This window comes from Apus apus, chromosome 10 (assembly GCF_020740795.1).
Source record: "Apus apus isolate bApuApu2 chromosome 10, bApuApu2.pri.cur, whole genome shotgun sequence".
NCBI lineage: Eukaryota > Metazoa > Chordata > Aves > Apodiformes > Apodidae > Apus > Apus apus.
In genome coordinates this window covers 9,169,251-9,193,200 of record NC_067291.1, presented here as the reverse complement: position 1 = coordinate 9,193,200, position 23,950 = coordinate 9,169,251, and the positions used below count along the sequence as shown (strand labels likewise).

At 46.2% G+C, this 23,950-nt stretch overlaps 1 protein-coding gene across 1 annotated transcript; it reads right to left on the bottom strand.

Moving 5' to 3' along the window:
• Window positions 1-1,647: 1,647 nt before the first annotated feature.
• On the bottom strand, window positions 1,648-23,422 carry GNB5 (G protein subunit beta 5). The gene is made up of 11 exons (XM_051628180.1): window positions 23,156-23,422; window positions 19,324-19,460; window positions 17,593-17,634; window positions 16,753-16,829; window positions 15,091-15,223; window positions 11,216-11,359; window positions 8,004-8,095; window positions 7,834-7,882; window positions 5,155-5,251; window positions 4,139-4,305; window positions 1,648-3,803 (listed from the first exon to the last, which is right to left on the bottom strand). Exons 1-11 carry the CDS (start codon window positions 23,265-23,267, stop codon window positions 3,792-3,794), a joined length of 1,062 nt encoding a protein of 353 aa, XP_051484140.1. The 5' UTR covers window positions 23,268-23,422; the 3' UTR covers window positions 1,648-3,791.
• Between the last annotated feature and the right edge of the window lie 528 nt (window positions 23,423-23,950).

The following is a 23,950-nucleotide window of genomic DNA, read 5'->3' as shown; positions in this document are numbered from 1 at the left end:
TCACTATCACGAACTGGCCTGATCTCTATTCCTAAAGCAAACTCCTCATTTTACATCCCCATATTTGGCTTTTGTTTCGTTTTTAAGCAGGGAAATCTACCCTGTGTTTATGTGCTAGAGCAGTAGCTGGAATTACATCTTTACTTTTCACCAGTGCTTTACACACATGCTTTTTTAACTGCAGTTTTCCTTACGATTGTTAATCCCGGAGCAGGAATTTCCTATTGCATTCCTCATGGCAGGAGAGCAAGAGGGAGAGGCTGCTCTTTAGTAATATCCTTTTCCACCCTTCCTGTTTCTATAAATTTTTTGTTTAACAGAACAGGGCTGTCTGACAGTGACTTTGCCCTAGCTATAGCTCCCTTGCTGTCCATATGTTTAACCTGGTTACAGTCCACTTTTGTAGCCTTTTTGGGATGGCTTTTCCTTCACCTCCAGCCTTGAGCTGAGCAGCAGGTCAGGTAAGGCCTGTGCCAGGGCTCTGATGTGACACTGCTGCTTCCCTGCTGCTGCTTCCTGGGGCTGTGGTGGGTGCAGGGACACCATGGGGAAAGGACAAGAAGCAGGTTAAAACCTTTCCCCTCAGGAAAGGCACAAAGGCACTTCCCACACAAATAGCTTAATGTATCAAAGGGGGGGGGAATGTCTCAAAATGTTGAGTTTTTCAAAGCTTCCCTGTCTCCCTTTGTAAGAAAAACAATGGATACTTTAGAGCTCTGTTCCTCTACCTTCATTTATCTGATGGGAAGTTGAGGCCCACCCTGGTTCACAGCTTTCATCATTATCTCAGGAACAAACAGGTAATTTTCACAGGTGCTGAGTCCAGGCAGCCCAACTTAGGAGTCCATAGGCAGTGGCCCTGAAATGCAAGAACCACCAGATTTCTCCCTGCAAGAGCAGAAGTGCAAGATACGATGTCAGCCCAATTCTCACTGGAACTGGTGACAGTTTTGGCACTGATGTCACTCAGAAGAAACTGTCTCAGCACTTTCCCCAGCCCCTCAGGAAAGGAAATGAAACAGAGTGCTCAAATGAAGGAGGTGCTCTTTTCAGCGTCTGAACTGAGCACTTCCACCAACAACCTTCATGCTGACCACAAAATCTAAAGTGGAGAGGACAGCTGACCCCAGAACAGCTCTCTACTGACAAGGCAGAATGCTGAACTGCTGCATCTCAAGGTGATCTGCAAATCTAGTTTACCCGACCGGTGACAGCCCAAGACCAACAGTGCTGTGGTGCTCAGCGCTCACTGGTGTCCCCACTGCAGTGCAAGGAGAACCCTGTGCACACCCAAAACACATACTCAGCATTTTCCAGTACATTCCTGGGTGTTGCAATGAGGATCTAGAAAGACAGCAATCCTTCTGGGCAGGGAAACAAAACCTAATTCTGGCCTCCTGAATGCAGAAGGATCTTAGATGGAGTTTCAGGTACCTGCCACAGTCTGCTCACTCTCCGTTGCTCTGGCTTACCTTGGCTATTTCCAGAAGATGTTCCAGAAGCAATTTTCTGGTAGATCTGGATTTTGTCCCAGATTTTTGCAGGACGAAAGATCTAAGAAACCGTATGGTGCAAAAAGTAAATGCCAAAGAAACATAAACAATAGCTACCATTAGAAGAACCTAACGGATGGGAAAAATGACTATATATATGTTCTCAATATGTAAAATACAATTTATTGTATTTAGGCCATTCATAATATCAACACAATGTAGTAGGTTTGAAACAAACATCTTACCAATAAATACTATCTAAACATTAATATTAATCTTTTGATCAAATGTGTACAGTGTATTGACTCAGTATTGCACAGTGAGCTCTATATGACATTTCCATAGTGCATTCAGTCTGTATAGGGATAGTTTGCCACAAATACTGCAAAGCATCAGAGCTGACTTTTCCAAGTGAAAACAGCTGAACTATTTCTTTAGGGACTGAAGGCTGATACAAATGTCAGTGTCCTAGGTTAATCAGTCATGGATTCATGGCACCTAATGTTTTCAGGAATGAGGAGACTTCGCTTGTAATACAATTTTTATACAGAATTGCAACAAAAACCCACTTATAAATAGAATTAGAAGATTCTTATTAAACTTACACGAAAAGCCAACTCCAGTGACCACGGAGCCTGTAATCAAGCTCACTCAAGTAAGCTTGTTTTCTTGTTTCAACCTAAATATAAATAATATTTTATCTTTTCAGAGGTGTATCTCACCACTTGCATTTCAAAGGCCAGACTGTGCAAGCTCCCAGCACTACTCCAGCACTTTGCTTCCTACGTGCCCCTGCTCAGCTTAGACCCAGTACCTGTCAGTGTGAGCAGAAGTCACACATTCCAGTCCTAATTGTTTTCAATGCATACATGCAGATCTACTTTCCCAATAGCTCTATAATTAACTATATCTCAGCTTTATCTGATTAAATCTTAATTCTATGGCATCAGCTCCACAGGGGGATAGTCCTGCCTGTTTGCATGACGATGCTCGCACAGAGGGCAGGGTGCTGCAGCAATGTGGTTTGCTGTACTGCTCCCCTGAAACCCAGAGAATCCTGGATCAGATGGGCTTGCAGGCTCTGGGGAGCACAGAATCAAATACTGGCAGGAGTGTGGCTCACAGTAGGTTTTCAACATCTCACTCCTGTTCACTCTGAAGTGCAATAACAACAAAACTGTGTCCATGCCAATGGGAGATGACTGGTAAAGTAAGGATCATATGATTTGGCTCATAAGATCTGACCCACGTTTGCATGAACTTGCACTGCTCTGACATTGCAGAAGGCCCTTAAAATGGGCACATACTGCCTTAACACACATTGAAGCCACACTGCCCTGACACAAGTGGTATGAACTGCTTGAAATGCAAAGAAGAATCATGACTATAGTATGACTATGACTGACTTGGAAAAGATTTGACCATCAGTATACTGGTGCTTAGAGCTTAGAGCGTAGTACCCCTTAGTGCTTAGCATGTAGTATTCCTTTAAGTAAAAGAAAATTCACTCACCAAGTGATACAATTAAAAATTTCTAAGAAACTACTGGTTAAGTATTACCTCATGATTACGTAAATCATGTTCATATCCCTCATCTTTGCAGTTTATAATTTTGTATATATTTAGGTTCTTTATATTAAGGTAACAGAGATGAAATACTTCTATCTAAAAAGACAGTAGGAAAAAACAGGGATTGAAAGGATTCCTTTTTTTATACAAAAAATACACTTTTATGACAACAGCCAGTACCTTCACAGTAGATCCTTTGCTCTTCTCCTTACTACCAAGGTTCAGTCATCCATAACACCATTGGAGTAACAGAATTGTTTTTCGTTCCACTTTCCAACACCAAAATTCAATGCACTACTATGGAATGTTTCCAAAGTCTTATGCTACATCCTGATAAAATCAGGAATATTTTTTTCTTCTTTTTTTCTTCTTTTTTTTTTTTTTACTTTAAAAAGGAACTCAATTCATGCAAATAAATACATAATGTGCACTGAAATACTCGATTCTATGATGCAGGTGACTTCAGAGAAAGTCCTTTTATAATGATCTAAACTAGTTCTAACAAAAGAAAATCCAAAACATAATTAAAAACATTTCATTTTACTAGAAGTTGATGTTTGCTATGTGTTCAAGCAGATTACATTTTCTACCTAGTTGTGTTAGTCTGTGGGTTCTGTGTCACTGTTTTGTACTGCAGCAAGTATTTGATTTTTGAGGGGTAGCTTTTTTATGCAGTTTTTGTAGCCCGGGGTATCAGTCTTCATTTGAGTCTGCACATGGGATCTCAGGTTAAGCCCAGATCTGCAGAGAGAGAGAATAGAACAATAATTTATGACATTGACTATTCTATCAGAAGTTTAATTAAGACTTGGCAAGGCAGCCAGGTCAGTGGTATGATGTATCAACAACAATGATGTTATTTAACCTGCAACTTCAAAATTTCATTAACTTTAACAGTTCATCTAGCACTTTTTGGGGAATTTTTAAGGTGTTTTTTTTTTTTTTCTGCTCATGTTTTACACTGTGGTTCTATATCCTTTAGAGCAAATTTTCCTGTGACAGCCCTTCCTCCTCGCCCCCTTTTTTTCACACAAAGAAAGAAAGAAAGGAGCCAAAGCAGGTTCTCCCAGACTCACCCGGAGGGTGTGGTCCCAGGAGCCCGAGCAAAACGCCGTCCCGTCCGGAGAGACCCGCAAGGTGCTGACACGATTTTCATGTCCGAATAGGATGGATACACGGGACCCTTTCAGCACATCCCAGACATTGATGGTGTAATCATTATAGCCTGCAAACAGGAGGCGACCTACCAAGAGAATGAGATTTTACAAAGTGAGGTCTTCAGTAGGTTATCACCGCTTGACCACAGCAAAGGCCTCCCGCAGGACATCTGCCAGCCTGCCAGCCACAACCCAGCCTTCCTGTGCCACCCTCTGCACGGGGTGAGCCCTGACCACTGCTGCCCTCAGCCCAGATGTGCTCCTGCTGCACACCCCTGCTCCACTCTTGAGCTACCCACACAAATGCTGCACCAATTACGATTTCTTAGTTAAAAATACAGTTAAAATTGAGTTAATTATATAGAATCTGCCCAGTTATTAGAGATGGGGCACGGCTCCAAATCACAACAGGCTGAAGAGCACTTCAGCAGCTTATGCAGGGTAATAATGTTTTGCTCAGACTTTTTACAAGAAGTTGTGCTGGGACAGGAGAGAGAAGACTCAAGCTCACGTCTCCAGATCTGTACTGAAAAATGGTCATGTCTCTGCTCTCGTGCTCCTCTAACGTACTTTTATTAATCATTTATTATCCTTTTATAAACTATTCATATAAGTGTGCGTAATCGTCTAGTTACATTTCATGTTTCCTTTGAAATGTTTTTAATCATTGTTTTGAAATTCCAGCCCAGCTATAGTTAATGGCAAAGCATTTCCTGCCTTCTGTAGGGCCAGAAATACTTTTCATTGCTACAATGAAGCAACAACCAGCTAGGTTATTCGGAGGCAAAAAAAGGCTCCCATGCATGTTTCTTTTCATACTTAGTACTTCCTTTAATAATTGTTAATAACAAAAGCTTTCTCAAATTAAACTGGCAAAATTTTACAGTTCTCCTCAAATCCCACCACTAAGATAACCTCCAAAGTTGGAGTCTCACCGCTGAGAGAGAAGTCCACACTGGATGCTCCAAAAATGATGCTCTCTTTGGAATAAATTGCTACTTCTCTGTCTGCACGGAGGTCATATAAACGACACTAGGATTAAAAAAAAAAACAAAATACAATAAAGGCTGGAGTCAATAGCTACTACATTTCATTGAAAAACTGGGAGTGGGAAGGACTGCAGCCTAACAAGCATCACAGAAAGCGGCTGCTTGGCTTCTTTCCTTCTACTATTTCTGCCTGCTGTAACTGGGACTCCTCTGGAGTCTAACAGGGATCTCAGCCACACAAGGTTTTTTTGTATAAATTGAGTGAGGACTTGGCTTTTCCAAACCACTTCTCAACGCCTGTCCTGCTCTAAAGAGATGTGTGGTGGGCTTTGGAGCAGGGATACCCACTGAAAGTCCTCCCACCCTCTTGTTGCCCCACTGTGGTTTCCTACATAGTAAGGCATCCTCCTTCTTGGGGCAGGGTGAGAAGACAGTCTCTAAAGACACCAGTTTGGCCACACCTGGAGTCTGGGAGACTGAGGACTAAATCTCTAGTCATCTTTGAGAACATGGACTGCATGGCACAGGGAAGCCTAGATGGAAGTCTTTGCTCTGAGCAAGGCAGGATAGCAAACAGCCCCTGCCCTTCCGTGAGGCCTCTTTGTCTGACAGACCTAACTGAAAATAAGTCAAGTGAAATAACAGATTTTTATACAGAGCTTTGATTTTCATTTCTCATGGAAAATCCCCAATCACCCCTACAACTTGCGCTTCCTGTTTTTATCATTTTCCAGCATCCTCAGGCTTGTGTAACATGGGAATCATGTATAGACAGACCAGGCTCTATTGCCAGGCAGAAAGGCAGTCTGTTAGCCCTGAAATCAACACGCACTTTTGAAACTATTTGAACTGAAAACTTTCCTCAATAAATTAAGCAAACATTGGCCAGATGGGCTTGCTAACATTAAGACTTTACTAATGAAAAATGGCTGGTATTCAAGCCAGCACATAAAGAAGAGGCTGTTTCATTTGCAGGGCAGTGGGGAGCTGCCAGGTATGAGAAGTCCAGGTCTCCCACTGCTCCACACTGATGAATAATTCCAGCAGACTGTCCTCATAGGGAGTCAGGGTCACCGCAGGTGACAGCTCTGCCATGTGAGCACACTTTTATGGTTTCCCTCCAGATAGTCAGGATTATCCGTTCCTCGACATCCCTGAGTATACAAATCAGGTCAAGGATACCAGCTCAGCGTATCAGTCCGTAATGCTGAAAACACCAACCTCTGCATTTAAAGAATTAAGGAGATGGAAACTGCCAAAACCTTTGTCAAAAGTACAGAGATGGAATTTCCCATTCTCCTGTTCAAGATGAAGGTGTCAGAAATAGTTGAGAGAAAAAACCCATCAAATAAATTAATAAGCACAGGAGCTCAGAGTCTGTGGTACTGGGCATAAAAAGAGAGTGCTCTCATTGGAATTTAATGATGGACAATTTCTCCACCTCACTCCCTCAGCATCTCAAGTGCTAACAGTACTGCATCCAAATGTGCTGAGAGGCACTGGGCTCACCACAGAGTGAGAGGTATTAATTTATAATCGCAGCTTTTACAGCCCAAAAGCAAGGTACAATCTCTCCAGAAGAGTTTTGGAAGTTCTCCACATCCAGTGAAGACAAAGGGAATGTTTCTACTGAGTTTAGCTAGTACTGGAGCAGATTCAAAGCATGCTCTGAGAGCAGCGTACTTCAGAAAGAGTCTTCACGCTCATGCAGCTTGGTGTGATGTTTGAATAAACAGGAGAAACAAGGTGCCAGGTGCCTCCCAAATGTCTGCTCTCAAGTTACACTTAACTGCCAGCTTGGTCCCTGCAGAGCTGTGGTACAAGCAGAGCCTGGTCCCCTATGGGGACCCATCAGCTGCAGCCACCAGCCATGCGAATCACTCAGGGGCCTGAAGGCACCAGGAGCTAAGTGGCATTTTGCAAACAATGTGCTGACTAAAACTTCTTGTCAGTACATCTTGTGCCCTTCCTAACAGCTTGCTCATAGATAAGGAAGATCAAGTGATAGCAATTGTATCATCTAGGATGACCTGGATGCAGTGACTCATTGCAGTGAAGAGCACTGGCAGTGAGTCAGGCTGACAGGAAGGAGAAGCATGTGGCCAAGGCCACCCTGGGGCTGCCCTCAGGGTGCTGGGGGCTGCAGGGGACAGCAAACTCAGTCTTCCCAGCTCCACACTGAGCCCACAGCCCCTCTGCTTGCTGGGATGAGCTCACCAATGTGCAGGCTCCCTTTGTGCTCACACTGAGCTGCTCCTTCTGACACAAACTGCAGCATTTCATCTGTTCTTCCCAACAACTGTATGAGGCCAGATCTCTTCCAGTAAGACAACTAATTTTGATCATGAAACTTCAAAACATAGAAAATCTGAAATGAATATTTGGACAGTACCTCCTGTAGAAATGTTTGTAGAGGTGACCTACAAAATGTTACTAGATTTTCCTATCACATTATATATAGTACTTAACATAGATTATATTATAGCATTATTATTTCTGCAACTTTGGTGTCACAGGTCCAGTTTAGTCACTCAAGGTCCTCTGTGGACGTGACATAGTCTTTTAGGAAAATCTGAAATGGGAAGGAAGAGAGTTTCCTGACATTAGGTTGCTGAATTAACGTACCGTGGCATCGTCTGAGCCAGAGGCAAAAGCATCTCCACTTGGGTAATATCTGTGCATGGGTAAAAAAAGACCAGAACACATTACATTACTTGGATGAGGTCAGCCTTCAAAAATAGAACCAGCACATTGCTCAACATCGCAAATGTGTCCTATCCCAGAAATATACTGACCTGACACTGTTGATATCTGAATCGTGGGTTTCAAATGACTGGATGCACTGACCAGTGCGCATATCCCAGATCATGGCTTTCTTGTCACATCCCTAAGAAGACAAAATAATTCACTGCAGTTGTTCAAATTATGACATTCACCCTTCGCGTGCCCAATACACATCATCAAGGCCAGCTACACTCAAAGGCTCTGAACATCACAGCTCTGAGGGGATTTAACCAGCAAAGCAGCCCCAGGACCAGGTGTATGGGTGCAGTGGTGCCAGGAGCAGAGCACACCACGAAGGCTGGAGCCCCTCTGGTACCACAGACCAGCAGGGCACAGCACTGCCCTGCAGCACAGGGGTGCAGGCAGCCCAGGGGTCTGCACGGGCAGTCCCACACTAAGCAGCACTCCCAGCCCTGCTCTGCCTGTGCTGCTGCTGTACCTGTGTCCCCAGTCCCACCAGGCCACTGGGCTGCATAACTGACTCGCTCCCTTACCACTTAACATGCCCAGTATGAAAAATTCATACCCGGCATTTAAAGTTTTATAACTAATTCTTTTCACACACTGAAACAGCAAATGCAATGAGTGCATCTGGAGGGGCTCCTGCCAGAGTTAACCCCTGCTTGGCGCTGAACCCATGTGCTCAGTGGCGTCACTGGGATGAAAAAAGCAGCATGGCAGCATTTCAGTTCATTGCTGAGCTCTAACCTGCCCTCCCAAGCTCTGCCTTGGAAAGGTCATTTCACACCTGGAGCTTGCTGCCAGGTGCTCAGCACCCAGCTGCTTCAGGCAAGGGGCTGGGCCCATGGAGTCTGCAGTGTTCCTGGGGCAGGAGCCACAGCAGGGCCACGCTCCTGGCTGCAGTGCTGCCCTGCTGGCACAACTGGGTGACAGGAAAAAGAGCACAGGCTTTTTTTCTAAGACTGACAGGAGACTTTCATTAGTATGACCCTGCTGAGGGGAGGCTATGGGTAGGCTCAGCTCCATGGGGCTCAGCCTCTCTGAGGCTGGGTGGGCAGCACAGGGCAGGGCCAGGCGGCTGCTGCCTCTGCTCAGCCAGCACATCCTGCAGCAGACCGTGCCACACATGGTATTTATTTCTAAGCAAATATGATTGCTAGTGAAATTAAACACTCTTCACAATTCACAGATTTCTTTTCTTTTCTTTTTTTTTGTGGGATTCTCTGGTTAGAATGAAATGCCAGTTATTTTACTAATGATGTCATTATTTATAAGAGGTAAAGTTCCTCTGTACCAACTTGTGGTTTCTGTGCAGGGGAAACCAAATAGGATAGAGGACATTTTGGACTCAGCATATTTCCCTCTCAAGCCCCAGCACAGCCCAAGCCCAGCCCTTTGTATTGCTTCCATGTGCACTGTTCTTACTGACCTCTCTGGGAGTTTGGGGGAAAGACCAATCTGACAAGCAGGTGCTTTGACTCCTAAGTTTTTGAAGGAGAAACCAGCAACCACCTGTGCAGAGTTGTGCCCCCGAGTGCTACCCAACTCGACCCAAAGAGCTGTGCTCAGTGGAAACTGAGCACAAGAGCCTGGGACACTGCCCTGAGCTCATCCAGGAGGGCTGGGATTTCCAGCCATTAAATGTAACAGCACTCACTGTACACACTGATGTACGTGACTCCAGCTCAAGGTTACTGTATCACACAGGCACAATCCAGAGGGAATCTCTCTATCCTACCCTACCTTCTGGTTGCACTGTTTTGGCCATAACTGCATTGACATGGTACGAGTCTGATCTTCACTTGAGGTAGCATTGTGCATGTGATGAATTAAGCAAGTCCCTGTAAGCATGGACATGCCCAAGCTACTACATCAACACAAGTATGACATATTCTCTTAGCACTAGCATAGCTGCTTGCAATTCTTTGCCCTATAATAAGCTAAGCTGTTCCCAGGGAGAATGAATCTATCCTTTCTGGGAAGCAAGCTCAGTGACAGGAAAGCCCAGGAGGAGCAATGCACTTGGATGGAATTAGCTTTCAGTCACGCTTCAGAGCAGCTGTGCTAGCAGCAGGCGAACTGGGCCAGTGTGCTGGGCTCTGCTCCTGATGGGCCAGACAAATTCACCAAAAGAACCATAACAGAAGAGGTCCAGATTTATTGTGTAGGGATAGGACCATGACTCCAAGCACAAGTGGTATCCCCTAATCCATGGCTGGCACCGTCTGGCACGAGGGCCATTTCCATCAGCAAGCACAGGACCAGCTCTTGGCCAGCACTGGTGGGTCTTAGAAACCAGGAACCTTCAACAAAATTACTGGTAGCAACCTGCCTCCATTAAGACAGGTCATCTCTTAATTCCTGTCAGCTCTCTCCTGCACACTCAATTTCTGAGGTGGGAAAGACCAGGACCACCTCAAAAAGTAGCTGAGGCCCATCCTACTCACCTTTGCACCTTGCTTGCCTCGCTGCCAGGCTGCATGCCAATGGCTTTGCTGCCCAGGAATAGTGATCCCTCAGCAGCAGGACAAGATTTGGAAGATGCCCCGGGTACTTTCCCAGACCATTCTGGCAGCCTCAGTGAGGTTCATGTGTCCTTCTGGGTCAGGACAGGGAGTGGACAATGTTCAACTGATGAAGGGGGCTTTAAATGCCTCTGGTACTGCTGGAAGGCACAGGGCACTCAACAACAGCTGAAGATGTGGCCACACCTCATCTCCCTGCTGCAACTTGTATGAGGGTTTAGCCAAGGTCCAAGCTACCCCTTGGCTTTTGGGGAACAGTTGAGGGACACAGCAGCACACACGTTATTTGCAGCCCCACTTTGATGCCCTGAGCAGCCACCTGGCACAGCCTGTTTGGCTCCAGGGAGCTGGGCACAAGAAAGAAGCCAAATGTGGGAAGTTGTCTGCTGTCCACAGGGATTCACACCTCCGCTGCAGTACAAGCCTGTTGCTCTAACTCTGAGCCTTTCCCTTCCCGGGAGAGGCGTTGTTATGATCTTGGGCTGGTTTGCTTTTGGTGTGGGGTGGAATTTGCTAAGTAAGCAGAACTGCAGTCAGACTGGCTGGGTGGGTTTGACCCCACAGTCAGGGGTTTAATTTGCTCCAGCTTGGAAAATGTGCTTGCAGTGAGTGGATTTCATTGGGGCTTCCAACACATACTCCAGCACTCTCTCAACAAGATCACAAGCCTCCTGCTTTGCTGCCTTTTCCCTTCCACATTCCTTAATTTTATATTACGATAGGAAGCTCCTGCTTACCCCAGAGACAAATGTATTTCCCGTTTCAGAAGGGGCAAGGTCCAGGCACAGGACATCAGCTCCATGACCATGGAAACTCTGTAGAAGCTGCCCACTCTCAACATCCCACAGAGCACAAGTTCCATCTCCACTTGCTGTCAGGATCTACAGGATGTGGCAAGAAGAGTCACAATACACAAATCAGCAGATGATCTTCAAGTTCACAAATATTGCTTTAATATGCAATAAATCAAAGCCATAAAAACAGTGTGAATCTAAGCACAGTTTATGTTTTTCATTTTTAAGGAAAGGGGTTAGAGAGGAAAGGAGAGCTGTATTGACTCAGCTCTACCTACCCAGTGGTTCAGTAACGGTCAGTTTTGTGCAGTGGCCTTTGGAGAACTGATGGCAGGAAGGATCTGATGGAATTTCCATATCCTCCAAAAAGGAGGTAGAACCAGACTGGTATTCCTGTCTGCCCCTGTATTTAACCCTACCCATATTTAGGTTGCTGGAATTCAACCCGAGCAAGGAGAAGTGTTAGAGCTAAGTATACCTGTTTAACTCTCTGAATTATTTTTTTTCTGCTTGAAATAGTGAGGTTAAACACAATTAATTTGGCTTAATACATGGATTTTCTGAAAGGGAAGTAAGCCTGTCTAGACAGTTGTTTGATAAGTCCATTGCCTCTCACTTGTCCAAAACCATCTGTGTGTGAAAGGGCTTGAAATGACACTGACCGACCATAGCTCCCAGCTTCCCTCAGCTGCTACAGGGCTTGCAGAAAGCACATGTGATCAGTGCTTGTTATTGTGGCTAAATCCTGATGATGCTCAATTGTTCAAAACTTCCCCTTGGCACCCGGGGCTGTTATGCAATCACAGATTCTGTAGGTTGAAAGGGTCCCTGTGCACTGGCGTGGAAGGAGGCAAGGGTGACCTTAGGAGGGCTCTCAGTCTTGTACACAGGTTTTCCTCGTGGTCAGTGAGGAAACTCAAGGGATCCCAGTGGGTAGTTAGAAGTTAAAAAGAAAATATTCTTCAAGAAGAAAATCACAGCAAAATCATGAAACCATTCACAGAGTTACAAAAGGTTAAACACTGAACATGTTTGACAGATGCTCCAGAAACTCCTCCCATAAAGAGAGGTATGTAAAGCTGCAGAACAGACTGTTCCGAATCCTGCAGTAGACAGACGCTAATGCTCAGAGATGATAATAGCAGAAGAAAGTCCTGACTTGTCTTTCTGGCCAGCTCTTGAGCCTAGATCAATGAACTTCTCTGTTCTGAGGAATATTTGTACTTGGCTGAGGAATGAAGACTTTCAGCCCTGAGGATTTGCTCTTGTAATAGTGTGTAAGAAAGATATGAGGAGAGTAAGAGTAGCTAAAGGTGTAAGAGGTTTTTTAAGGGGTTTGTTGGCAATCCAGAGCTCCAGCTAATGCTTAAAGAGAAACATTATGGATTCAGCTTCAGGGTGTTTCTATTGAAAACCAAACCAAACCAACTCCAAATATCCAAACCAAGATGGAAATGGACAATCTTTGCTATTAGATGCTGACTTGTAGCATGAAATGCTCCAGCAGTGCTGGATGTGGATTCTTGCCTGGCAACATGAGGCAGCACTTGTGCAGGGCAGGGGACAGCAAGGACACACATGGCTAGGGCAGAGAGGCCACCCTCACCTCTGCCTCTTCTGCCACAGCCATGGGCCTCATCCTGCCCCGCAGCCCTGCTGCACTGGGAGTATGGCTGCCTGCCCTATGCAAAACACTTGAGATCCCAATTAATTGTTGCTATTAATACACATGCAGCACTGCCACGTGGGGAGCATTATCACACTGCAGAGCTGCAGATACCTAATTTAGGAATCGAGGCTCTGCGCGCTGAGGCAGGGGAGGCTCTCTCTGGCAAGAGTGATTTGGAGCACCAAGAGCGAGGTCTGCGGGTTGCCCAGCCCTGCTTGTCCTGATCCAGGGTGGAAACATGATGAGGAGCAAGGACAGGACCTCCTTCTGCACCCACACAGCCTGAGAGGGGCTTTATGCAATGATGGACCACCCTCAGATCTCCTCTTTCCACTGCACTGCCCATGGGCACATCAACTCCTGAATTCCTACCCTGTCCCTCAGTCCTCTGAGGGAAAACTGAGCTGTGGTGTAGGAGAGCAGCCAAGGCAGAGACAGCACTTACAGCACCTAGCAGTGGGTGCTGCAGGGGCACAAGGCTGGGGGACACCTGCACCACATGCTAAGGGGCTCCAGGACAGGTACCACATTCCTCAGTGACATGAACTGGGAGAGCAGAGCTGCTCCACACGCAGCTGGGAAAGCTCTTGCGCAGTGTCCTGTGGCACTGAGTTCCCTCAGAGTTACTGAGTAATTGTAATTCTGAGGCTGTTATGTAAAAAGAAAGAGGTAAGAAATCTGGGATTCTCCAGGAGTCTCTACATATCAGTGTTCTAACAGAAGCTTGGCCCACTCACTTGCATTTGTTTCAGGACTAACATGCAGTGCTATAAAGCTTATCAACCACAAGAAAACTTCTTTCTAAAGTCTTCAGAAAAACCTCTGACTCACTGAATGTAAAGCACCTAAATCCACTGCGATGTTATCTAACAACAGTAACACACTACCTTCAGTATCAATGCAGTTTGCTGTATTTGATATGGAGATAAAAGACCCAACTTTTTTTTGGTGAAAAATAAGCAACTATTCTTCTATTTTTTAATCACAATACATATAGGTATGGACAGGAAAAGAGAACACTGGTTTTCTATCTCATCAAAAACATTCCACTTAATTTAGACTGCTCTGGTTACAAGGGCTCCTGCACAGTAAGGTCAGGGCTAAGCAAGCCTGAGCACTGGGTACCTCCACCACTTGTTGCCATGGCAATGGACTTAAATTAGCACCTCAGAGTCATTACAGAAACCAGAGAATGACAAACAACAACATACTCTTGGGCATCTCACGTCCTGAAATAGAATCAATGAGAGCTGCTATTTCCTTCAGAAGAGCTCCAAATATCTGGAAGAAGGGGACAAGGTATTCCCTTTCCAGCAGCTCTGCTGACACAGAGAGCAATGAAAATCCTCCCTTCTGCTGCTTGTTTTGCTGCAGAGCTGCACTGAGCAGAGCTCCAATTAAACTAAAAAAAAAACAGAGAGGACAAGAGGATTATCCTAGCTCCTTTCATCATCTTTCATGTTCCTGGAGAAAGAGATCTTTGACATATTCACTAGAGAAGAAGGCTGGCCTGGTTTCAGAAGATCTGCAGTTAGTTCCTGGCTTTGCCATTGTCTGCCACTGTGGCCCTCTGTGCTCCAACCCCCCATCTGTGAGATAGGGATAGCATCACTCCTTTCCCTCGAGGGAACACACCACTGCATGTGCAGACAACATGTTTGGCCCTGTGGGGCCATCCTCAAGCTCGAATATCTCACTTGGTACAAACAAAAAGTACTACAAATGAAAGCAAAACAAAGCTGGCTGGACATCCAGGACAAAGCAGGCAAACAAGACGGTCTCCACCAGCTGCCATAGCACATATCCAACCTAGTCCTATTTCAGCTGGGGTTTTAATTATTTGTGTTAGCTTGAGCTCCTAAAAGCACAAGGCAGCACAGACCCAGTGTGCAGGGCACACACAGGTACCAGCGAGCTCCCTCTGCAGAAGGGACAGAGTGCAGGCATGACAAGTTGCCATGGGGCTGTGACAAGCATTTCCTTCCAGCAGCTTTTGCAGCACCTTCCTCGCCCTCAGGAAGGGTTTTCCAGCAGCCCCTACATGGGGCAGGACATGGCCCTGGGCACCCCAGGTGCAAGGAAGGTCCCTTGCAGCACGAGTGCAGCTCATGAGAGATGATGGGGAGCAGCAGAGAGAGGATGCATTTACCTGCATGTCTGAGTTAGTGAAGCTGCAGGCAGACAAGTAGTTTGTGTGCATTGCGACCGACTTCTTCTTTGCAGCCATATTTTCATTTTTCTCAAATGTCAGAGGGTACACAGAACACTTGTTATCCAGGCCGCTACGGAGAGTAATAATAGCAATAACAGAGAGGAGAACCGGTTAAAACTGCAACGACAAAAGGCGAGTGGTGATAAGAAGGAAACCACCTGTCAGTGCTGTGCTGCCAAACCCTTGCAAGCACCGACTTCCCTGTATTGTGTGGAGCGGGATCTCCCTGCACAGGGAAGCCCCAGCTGCCTCCCAGCTTGGCTGCTTTACTCAGCTTCAACAGCTGCACCTCAGGATATTTTACCCTCATCAAGTTTATAAATGGCACTGAATGAAACCTCATGAAAGTACAAACTGGGAGGTGACACAGCAGTCACCTCAGGGTTAATGTTTCACACACACACAAACTGCCACTTTTCTGTTGATATCCGTCCTGGTGAGGATCAGTATTTAAGCATCATTATTTATCTGCTTTAATAAATTTGACCTACCTCCTATGGAAGAGACAGCACAGCAAGTTGTGGATATGAAGACAAGGCTTTTTGAAAAGTTTGGGAAAAAGGGCAACAGAATCACTGACCTCTGTAGCTGCTGTGTCCCTCCTGGACAGTTGCACCAGTTAAGCTGTGTTTCCCTGGCCAGATGTGGGACTCACTTCTAAAGGGTCTGACTTGTGTCTGATCCTTTTCCAGAGCCAGGGTCAATCAGCCCTGCCCTGATCCCTGAGGTCCCAGCACACCACCAGCTGCTGGTTCTGTGCCATATATCATGTGCAGAGCACTCAATGGATAACACAACAGAAATACAGATTTAGGTAGTGCAATGCACATATATCCTCCCTGTCTCCCTTGTAAGTGTGAAGACAGTTATCTTGTCATTCTTCAAGTTTTATTCAAAATCATACAGTTTCCAGACTCCCTCTCCACACACATTTATGGAGTCTGCCTGTCTGTCTCAGTCTGCTGCTTTCTAGATTTGCAAGATGCACAATAAAGTCTCCCTTTGTTCCTTTCTTGCCCCAAGCTCACTTTGTCTGATCCACCCAGTCCCTTTTCAAAAGATGTTTTGCCAACATCTCATCTCTTTGTTTTCTCCCCTGCATAAACTAACTTTTTTCAAACCTGAGGCCTCAGAAAACTTGGAGAAGATTATCAATGATGGGGTTACTTCTCCCCACCCCGTCTTGGCAAGATCTATTCATGTGCTGGTAATCATTAACAACTAACCTTCTCTAAGTCACAGAAGAGAGAGTGCAAAGTAAGAACAGGGTTAACAACACTCTCCCTTAGAAGATACATCCAACACACACAACCAAACTGGAACACACAGCAACAAGAAGTTGCATGCATGCAGAATTCCTAACCCATGATATAAATGCTGAAAAAGGATTATTTTCCATGCTTACACAACAAATGTTACTGCACTGAAGTCAGTGGAGATGAGTACAAGCCATTATGGAAACAGTCAGAGGCAGTGAATGTAGTCCTTCCACCCACAATAAAGGCACATGAACTTGTAGCTGTCAGCCTCTGAAGGCACTGGGACACCACTACAGATCAAGCTTCTCTGTGGAAGCAGCTGTGGAAACTGGGAACTTACCCACAAGCAATGGCACATCCAGATGGGGCATATGCACACGCCATCACCCAGGTACAGGGCATCGTCACTGCGTGTTCCTGAAACACAGCACCTCTTTAAACCCAGGTCTCACTCTTTCTCTAGTCAGTGCAAGGAAAACAGTGTAGAGTAGCCAGTTCAGTATCTCTGTGGCACAGCCTTCCCCAGCCATAACTCACAGGTAAGGCTGGGACAGCCCTTACTGCAGAACCCAGCAGAGCAGCAGGAGGATCACTGCTCCCCCCCTGACACTTTCCACCTTATTCATGCACCCCAAAGTGATCACAGAGAACATTTTATTTGGGTTAGTCAGTGTTGTAAAAGTTCCCCACTGCTGCAGGTGTAAAAGTGAGTTACAAACAAGCTGTTTTTTCTCAGCTGTGTAGAGCAGGGTGCTGTGAGGCAGCCCTGGCAGGGCTTGGAGGAGCAGCAGCACCATTTCACAGTGACCACCGTGGCTGAAGGATCCCAGGTGACGACACAAGGCACCTGGTATCTGGGTTACCCAGAGAGGAACTCTGTTTCATTCGGTGGGCTTTGCCCCCAGCTGGGACCCCTCCCTGTCAGCAAAGAGGCTGGATCAGAGCCTCCTGCTGGAGACCATGACAAACCCCAGTTCCCTGACAGGGACTTTGCTCAGAGACAGGTTAAGGGAGGTGGTTTGCCCTAGGCCCCTTGGTTTGAGGTACTGGTGAAAGTTGCCATGTTATCCCATCATCCCACTGCCTCCTGTGACACCTGTGAACCCGTCAGCCCTCCAGCTCATCCCATCATCATTTGCCCTGTGCACAGAAATCTGACTTTTGCTGAAGTTTGACTTACCTTGTTGGTAGTGAAGGAATCCCACACAATCACCTTCCCATCCTAAATGAAAGTAAACAAACAGAGAGAGAAACTGAGGCCTTCCAGAAACACAGCTGTCAGCCTGCTTCCCAGATCTGGGGAAAACTCTGCTGCTCATTTCCATCCCCTAGTCATGATGTCATTATTTTTTTTCCTCCATTTTAACAACAGCACAATGGTCACAGCAAAGCACCAAGGAGACCCTCCTCAGTAGTGTGTTACACTTTTGGTCAAAAGAAAAGCGTATCTTCTCCTCACTGAGATGACTGAAGTCAGCCTAAAAGGCTGATTGTTTGTTTGTTTTATTCCCTTTTTAGTTGGTTTATGAGAAATCCCCTCCCTTCCAGCACATGCCACAGATAGAACCATCTCTCCTCAAGAAACTACCAGTACTAAGCCCTCGCTTGCCTCCTTTTCGCCATGATGTGTTTCTCCCAGCCCGTGATCACCACCTGCAAAGCTGGTGATCTCTTCCAAGCAGAGGTCAGATACGTCAGTGGCTCAGAATGGGGCCTTAACACTACAAGAGGTGGCCTGTTCAACAAATCACTTGCCGAGCTGGCAGCACTCACAGGGACTATCTATGGACATTGCACTCTTTATTCATCTGTTCCTCATTTTCCCTTTACTTCTCGCTACACTTAACCTTAAATTATCCACTGATGTAAATAGCCATCCTGAGAAGACTCCACACAGAGCAACACAAGCACTTTGTGCATGCCAGCTACACTTATGCCAGCTACTTTATGCTCATAATACCGTTATCCTCCTTGTATCACGAAAGCAAAGTGTTTGTTACTGAGCAACAATCGTTGCTGTACCTGAACTCACTACAGCTCTTAGAGTAAAAAATAAAAAAATGCATTACAACTTTCCTATTCAGCTTCCTATTCTGCACACTGACAGCTTAACCACTTAAAAAAAATGTGACATTAATTATTTAAAATTATTTTCTTTGCTGAGATCACCATGAATGGTAAAAACTCAGTTACTGAAGGTGGCTTGCAACGCAGATTGCCTATTTTTATCCCTCAAGTGAGACCCCTGACAGATTTCCTATAGGTCAATGAACAGCTGTGAGATGCAACAAGCTCACTCACTGCCATACTGGGCTCAGGATGGACCAGGGGATCTAGAAAGTAATTATCTCATTAGCTCCTCCTGCTCATGAGACTGGTCTTGAGCAGGTGTTAGGATTGTTTCTCAAAATGGCCAAGTGCATGCAGTAATTTTGGCAGGATGTTTCAGGCTTTCAGGGTCACACCAATCATCCAGACTGCAGAATAAATTTCTGTGCTCAGAAATCTTGAGAAGAATCAACATTTCTTCCTTTCCTTTTTCCTGATTATTTTCTCTGAACACATAAACTGAAATCATTACTAAATATTTTATCTGTAAAGAACAAGGCAATAAAAGTAGCCTTCAGATGAGTTCTCTCTCTTTTCTACTTTAGTAGGGAATATGGGGAAAAATCTGCATACAACTGGACAAGAAATACTAGGGTTATTAGCTACAACAGGTGTAGCAGTGATCAGAAGCTTGGATTTATGCTCTCTGAAGAAATCCATTGGCAACAAACTGCTTTAAGGGCATCTTGAAAACATTTCCAACAGACACAGGCATCACCCGCAAAGGGTGTCACACAGCACAGCCAAAAGATTTGTGTGGTGCCCAGCAGTAGTTCTGAAAAACCCCCGCCCAACAGCATACCTGGGAAGAGCTCACAACTCTTCTCTTGTCTTTGCACCAGTCCATACAGAGAACTTTATTTCCATGGCCTTTCAAGGTCCTCCTGGTCTTCATCACAAACTGGCCCAGTGCCTCCACACGCTCTGCCACCTGATGAACTGCAAACAGCTGATGGTTAGAAAGCCCTGCATCAAAGCTCTGCCATGGCAGATCTCAATGTTTCTGAGTAACAGCACTTGAAGGAATTAAGATGTGAAGTTGGAGTCTATGGTGCAAGCCAACAAACTGCTTCAGAGCTGGCGGGTGGTAAAACCAAGGTGGGCACTGTATAAACATATTCACCAGATCACGATACAGATTAATTCACTCAGGGCTTGGATTCCAGGGCTGTAGCAGCTGAAGCTCTTCCAGACATTCACACCCAAGTATAACTGGAAAATAGATTATGCCCTTGCCTCATCTTACTGGGAAATCCTCAGTTTGACAGAGGCTTGAAAGTGCTCAGAGAGCCTCCAGTCTAAGACATGCCTCAAGGTACTCAGCAGGAGTGAAGGCCACTATTGTGTCTTAGAAGTAAAATCATACAAAAGAAGGGGGTAAGCACCAAATTTCCAAATTTTCAATGGTAAAACACTTGTTCTGGATGTGACACTCCCAGCCACAGTTGGCTGTCAGCACCACAGCTGTGGTGCAGTGTGATACAGGTACTAGCCACTTGGCACTGGAGACCTCTCTGCTGTGTCATCCTTTTTAGTGGCCAGGGGAGCACTGAGGGCAAGGACACGGCTCTGAGCGAGCAGAGAAGCCTGACGTTTGTTGTAAGACTGCACTGCCCAGCTTCTCAACAGTGTCTACAGTCATCAAGAACTCAATAGTGGGTCAGCTTTTTCTTTTATGGAAAGAGAAACACAGAGAGCAGGCAAGCAACTTTCCTGACCAGCATTCTCTGGTGGAGGAGGAGGAAGTTCTTCCATACCTCATGTAATAGCAGCACTTCCAGCTGATGTTCTTAAAAAACCCAACAAATTTACATTTCCAATTGTGCAAACTCACTGTGACATAAAATTCACTCATTGCAGCTGACACAACTAAAAGGTGTTTCATGTGACCCTGATGCCTCATGCTGGGGACATCTGCACATATCTGGGAGAAAACATGATCTGAGGAAACCTATTTGCTTTTCTGCAGCAGGCAGAGACTGATTTCTGGTGGATTATCTTCTGAAAAGTCGTCTTTCAAAACCACCAGCCCTGCAAGCTGTGCCAGAATAATGTTCTCACCTGGTATCTCTGCTTGACCAACCTCACCCAGCCAGGGGACAGGTGCTGTCCACCATTCCTGACAATTTGTCCATACCATTTGTAACAGGAGGTCAGAAGCAAGTTTCTGAGAAAGTACCATATAAACCCACAGAGGAAAAGTTTTGCCTCCTCCCACTTTTGCCCATGGAAACCTGCCAAGTGACCCAATCAAAAGACATGAAAACACAGGACAGGAGGTTATCATGGCAGCTGGAAAGATGCTTGTGTGCAGAACATATCTGAAAAAAACAAAGGTTTCATAGAAAATGGGCAAAGCATTTCCAGTATGTCAACACAGCTGAGATTCTGTGGAATTGTCTGATTTAGCCTTACTGATTCTCTGAGGACACTTATCTCCAACCACAGCCATAATAATCCTGCACCAGCCTAGCACAGGTTTTAGAGTCAGATAATTCTTTTGATGCTTTCTCCCATATTGTTTCAAGATAGTTGAAAATTATCCACTCAGGCAAGTAGATCAGCTAAAGCCAGTAAGTAGCTCGAGTGGTTTTACAAAGGTCCAGACAAAACAGGCTATTTTTCTGAAACACATCGTTTGGCCTGAGCAAGAGGTGCAGACTTGATGCAGACAGCATTCGGGCTTCCACCTTTTCTGTGCTGGAAATCAGTTGGTCCTAATGGCCTCTTTGGGCCTTAAAATCCATGGATTGCACAAACAGAACAAACTGTTTTATCTACGTCTAAAATTTTCAGCTACAGATTTGAATCCTTAAAATGGTAAGACCTCAGATCAAATGCACGTTTGGTATTTCCTTTTCCATCCACATTTTTGAGAGCTGCTGTTCCAAACCAGTTGAACAAATAAGGGCAATCCCAGCTCAGCCAGCTGTTTGTTTTGGGAGCCATAGAGGGAAAGTCATGATCACAGCAAAAACATGTGAAAGATACAACTTCAGATTAGAAGCAAAACAAAACCAAACCAGCAGAGCTGCTTTATTCTGAAACTTACAATCTCTGCAGAAATAGTTTTTGGGGCTAAGGGCTGATGTAAGTGCAAAAAAGCTCTGATACAGAATCAATTATATAAAATATCAGGAGGGAGCATTGTTCTACAGCAGCATCAGGCTTTTGTCTCAGAAATCATGTCATGGCTCTGCAAACCCAGCCTTCCAACAAAAGTTTACAGATTTTACATATGACAAAACCAAATGTCCTGCTGATGACACACACAGTTACAGCATCACTGCAATCATAGATAAAACTCTTTGTGAGCAAAAGTGGATTTGAGCCTAAGCTTAAGGGGTCTGTTAAACAGAGGCTCCACCACTTCTGACACAGAAATTATACAGTAGGAATATGACGACCTCTGGTAATGTTTCTGTAATGAGGCCATCTCCATTTGGTTAATGATTCCTATTAATAGAACACCCATGTAACATATGATTGTCTAATTTAGACAATAAAATGCTCTATTTACTCCAGGAAAAAAGCCATCTTTGAACCCTCCCCCACCTAAAATTTAAGAATGTTTGCCAGTCCCTCGGTCTTACCAAATGCTAAGAGATAAATCAGTCCCTACAGGCTCAGACTCCTTTTTGACATTTAAGGCATTAAAACAGATGAAATAAAAGTTTTACTAACCCACTCATATTTCTAATAAACTGGTTTATATTCAGACAAATACAGTAATTTACAAGTTCTTCTCAAAAAAACCCCCTAAAACTCTACTGTATCATTGTGATTATAAAAATGAAATAATAAAAATAAAATTATGTTTACATCTCAGGCCAGATGAATGAATAACTATGTGAGATGCCCTATTAAAATAAGGTTAACCTTTTTTTTTTCCCCTGAACAGGGAAGGGGGGGTGGAGGGGAAGGAGGGCAGGGCTGAAATCTGTCCATGTCGTTGCTGTTAGATCTGGAAACCGCAGCTGGGAACCGCGTCAGGCCCCGGCAGCCCGAGCACTGATTGATTCAGCCCGCACCTCTGAATCAGCACCGGATCCCTGCAAGTCGTCCCCTTGGGGGAAAAGGGGAAGAAGGAGCTGGGTTTGGCAACAACGCTCCGTTTTAAGCCCTTTCACCTGGCGTGAAATCTTGGCCTCATTAAAGCGAATTCCCATCAACTTCCCAACGAGGCTGGCTTTAACCTTTCCTTTTTGCCACTAAGCCGGTGCGTTGAAAGGATGCCAATAAATCCGGGAGGCACCGCGGGGGGATCTCCCACGGCCTCTCCCCATCCCTGCCTCCCGCACCAAAGGCAGCGCAGAAAGCGCAGCTGCGGACGCGGGGCCAGCAGCCCCCGGGGGGGGCCGGGGGGGCGAGTCCCTGCGCGTGTCCCTGCGCGGCCGCGGAGGCTGCGCCTCCCGCGCTCCCCGTTCCGCGCGGCTCCGCGTCCCGGGCGCTCCCAGCCGGGCCTCGGCTGCCGTGGGAACCCGCCGTGGGAACCCGCCGCGGGGCTCTCCCCGCCCCGGCGCGGTTTGCCCCAGCACTGCTCTCCCCCCGGAGCGGCGGCCCCTTCTCCCGCTCCCCGCCCGGCCCCGCCAGCCCCCGGCCCGCCCGCCGCCCTCGCCCCCCGCCCCACTCACGCTCCACGTCGTGCAGCTTGGCCCGTTCCTCCTCCAGCTTGCCCTTCAGGGTCTCAGCCTCGTTCTTCAGCGATGCCAACGTCTCGTTCTCCCGCAGCCCCTCGGTTGCCATCTTTGCAAAGGAAGCAGGGAGAGAGGCGAGATGAGAGCGGGAGGGAGGAGGAGTTTGCCTGCCTGGCTCTCAGGGATGCTGCTGAGGCTCCTGCTGCCTCAGCAACGGCGCCGGAGCTGGCCCAGGCTCCCTCCCCTTCCCCGTGTGGAGTGGACGCTCCTCCAGCCCTTCCTCCAACACCTGAGCAGGCACCGGGGGGTAAAAACACCCCCGGGAGCTCAAGGCAAGCTCAGCATCCCCACTGGCCCCCAGGCAGGCAGCTGCCAGCGGCCTCAACTCCCACCCTGCTCCTACCCACAGGCCTCCACCAGCAGCTAGTAGATATTTGCCTGTACAGCCCAAGCCATTTTCACTGCCCCAAAGGCTGCTTTTCCCCAGAAATCCATGCAAAAGGGTGTTTCAGCTTTGTACTCAAACCCGTTTGTACCAGAAGTTGCACACTCTGTGGGTGAAGGAGAGAAAAAAGTCATCAGTCACCCCGACAGCATTTTAAAATACCAGACTGGGAAGACAGATCCTGCCCAGGCTTAGGAAATCTCAGCTCAGTTCCATCATTCCCTCATACCCCTATGGACAGGGGTGACTAGAAGTCTCGGTCACTCAGAAGATCCCTGGCCCAGCTCTTGTGCCAGCAGGACAGATGCAGTGATGTGAACCCATCTCTCTACTATGGTTTTAATTCC

Coding starts and splice junctions, on each gene's coding strand:
- GNB5 (XM_051628180.1), bottom strand. CDS start 23,267: ATGGCAACCGAGGGGCTGCGGGAGAACGAGACGTTGGCATCGCTGAAG. Junction 19,461..23,155: donor CAAGCTGCACGACGTGGAGC/GTGAGTGGGGCG, acceptor AGCTGTTTGCAG/TTCATCAGGTGGCAGAGCGT. Junction 8,096..11,215: donor GAAATACATTTGTCTCTGGG/GTAAGCAGGAGC, acceptor TTGTCTTCTTAG/GGATGTGACAAGAAAGCCAT.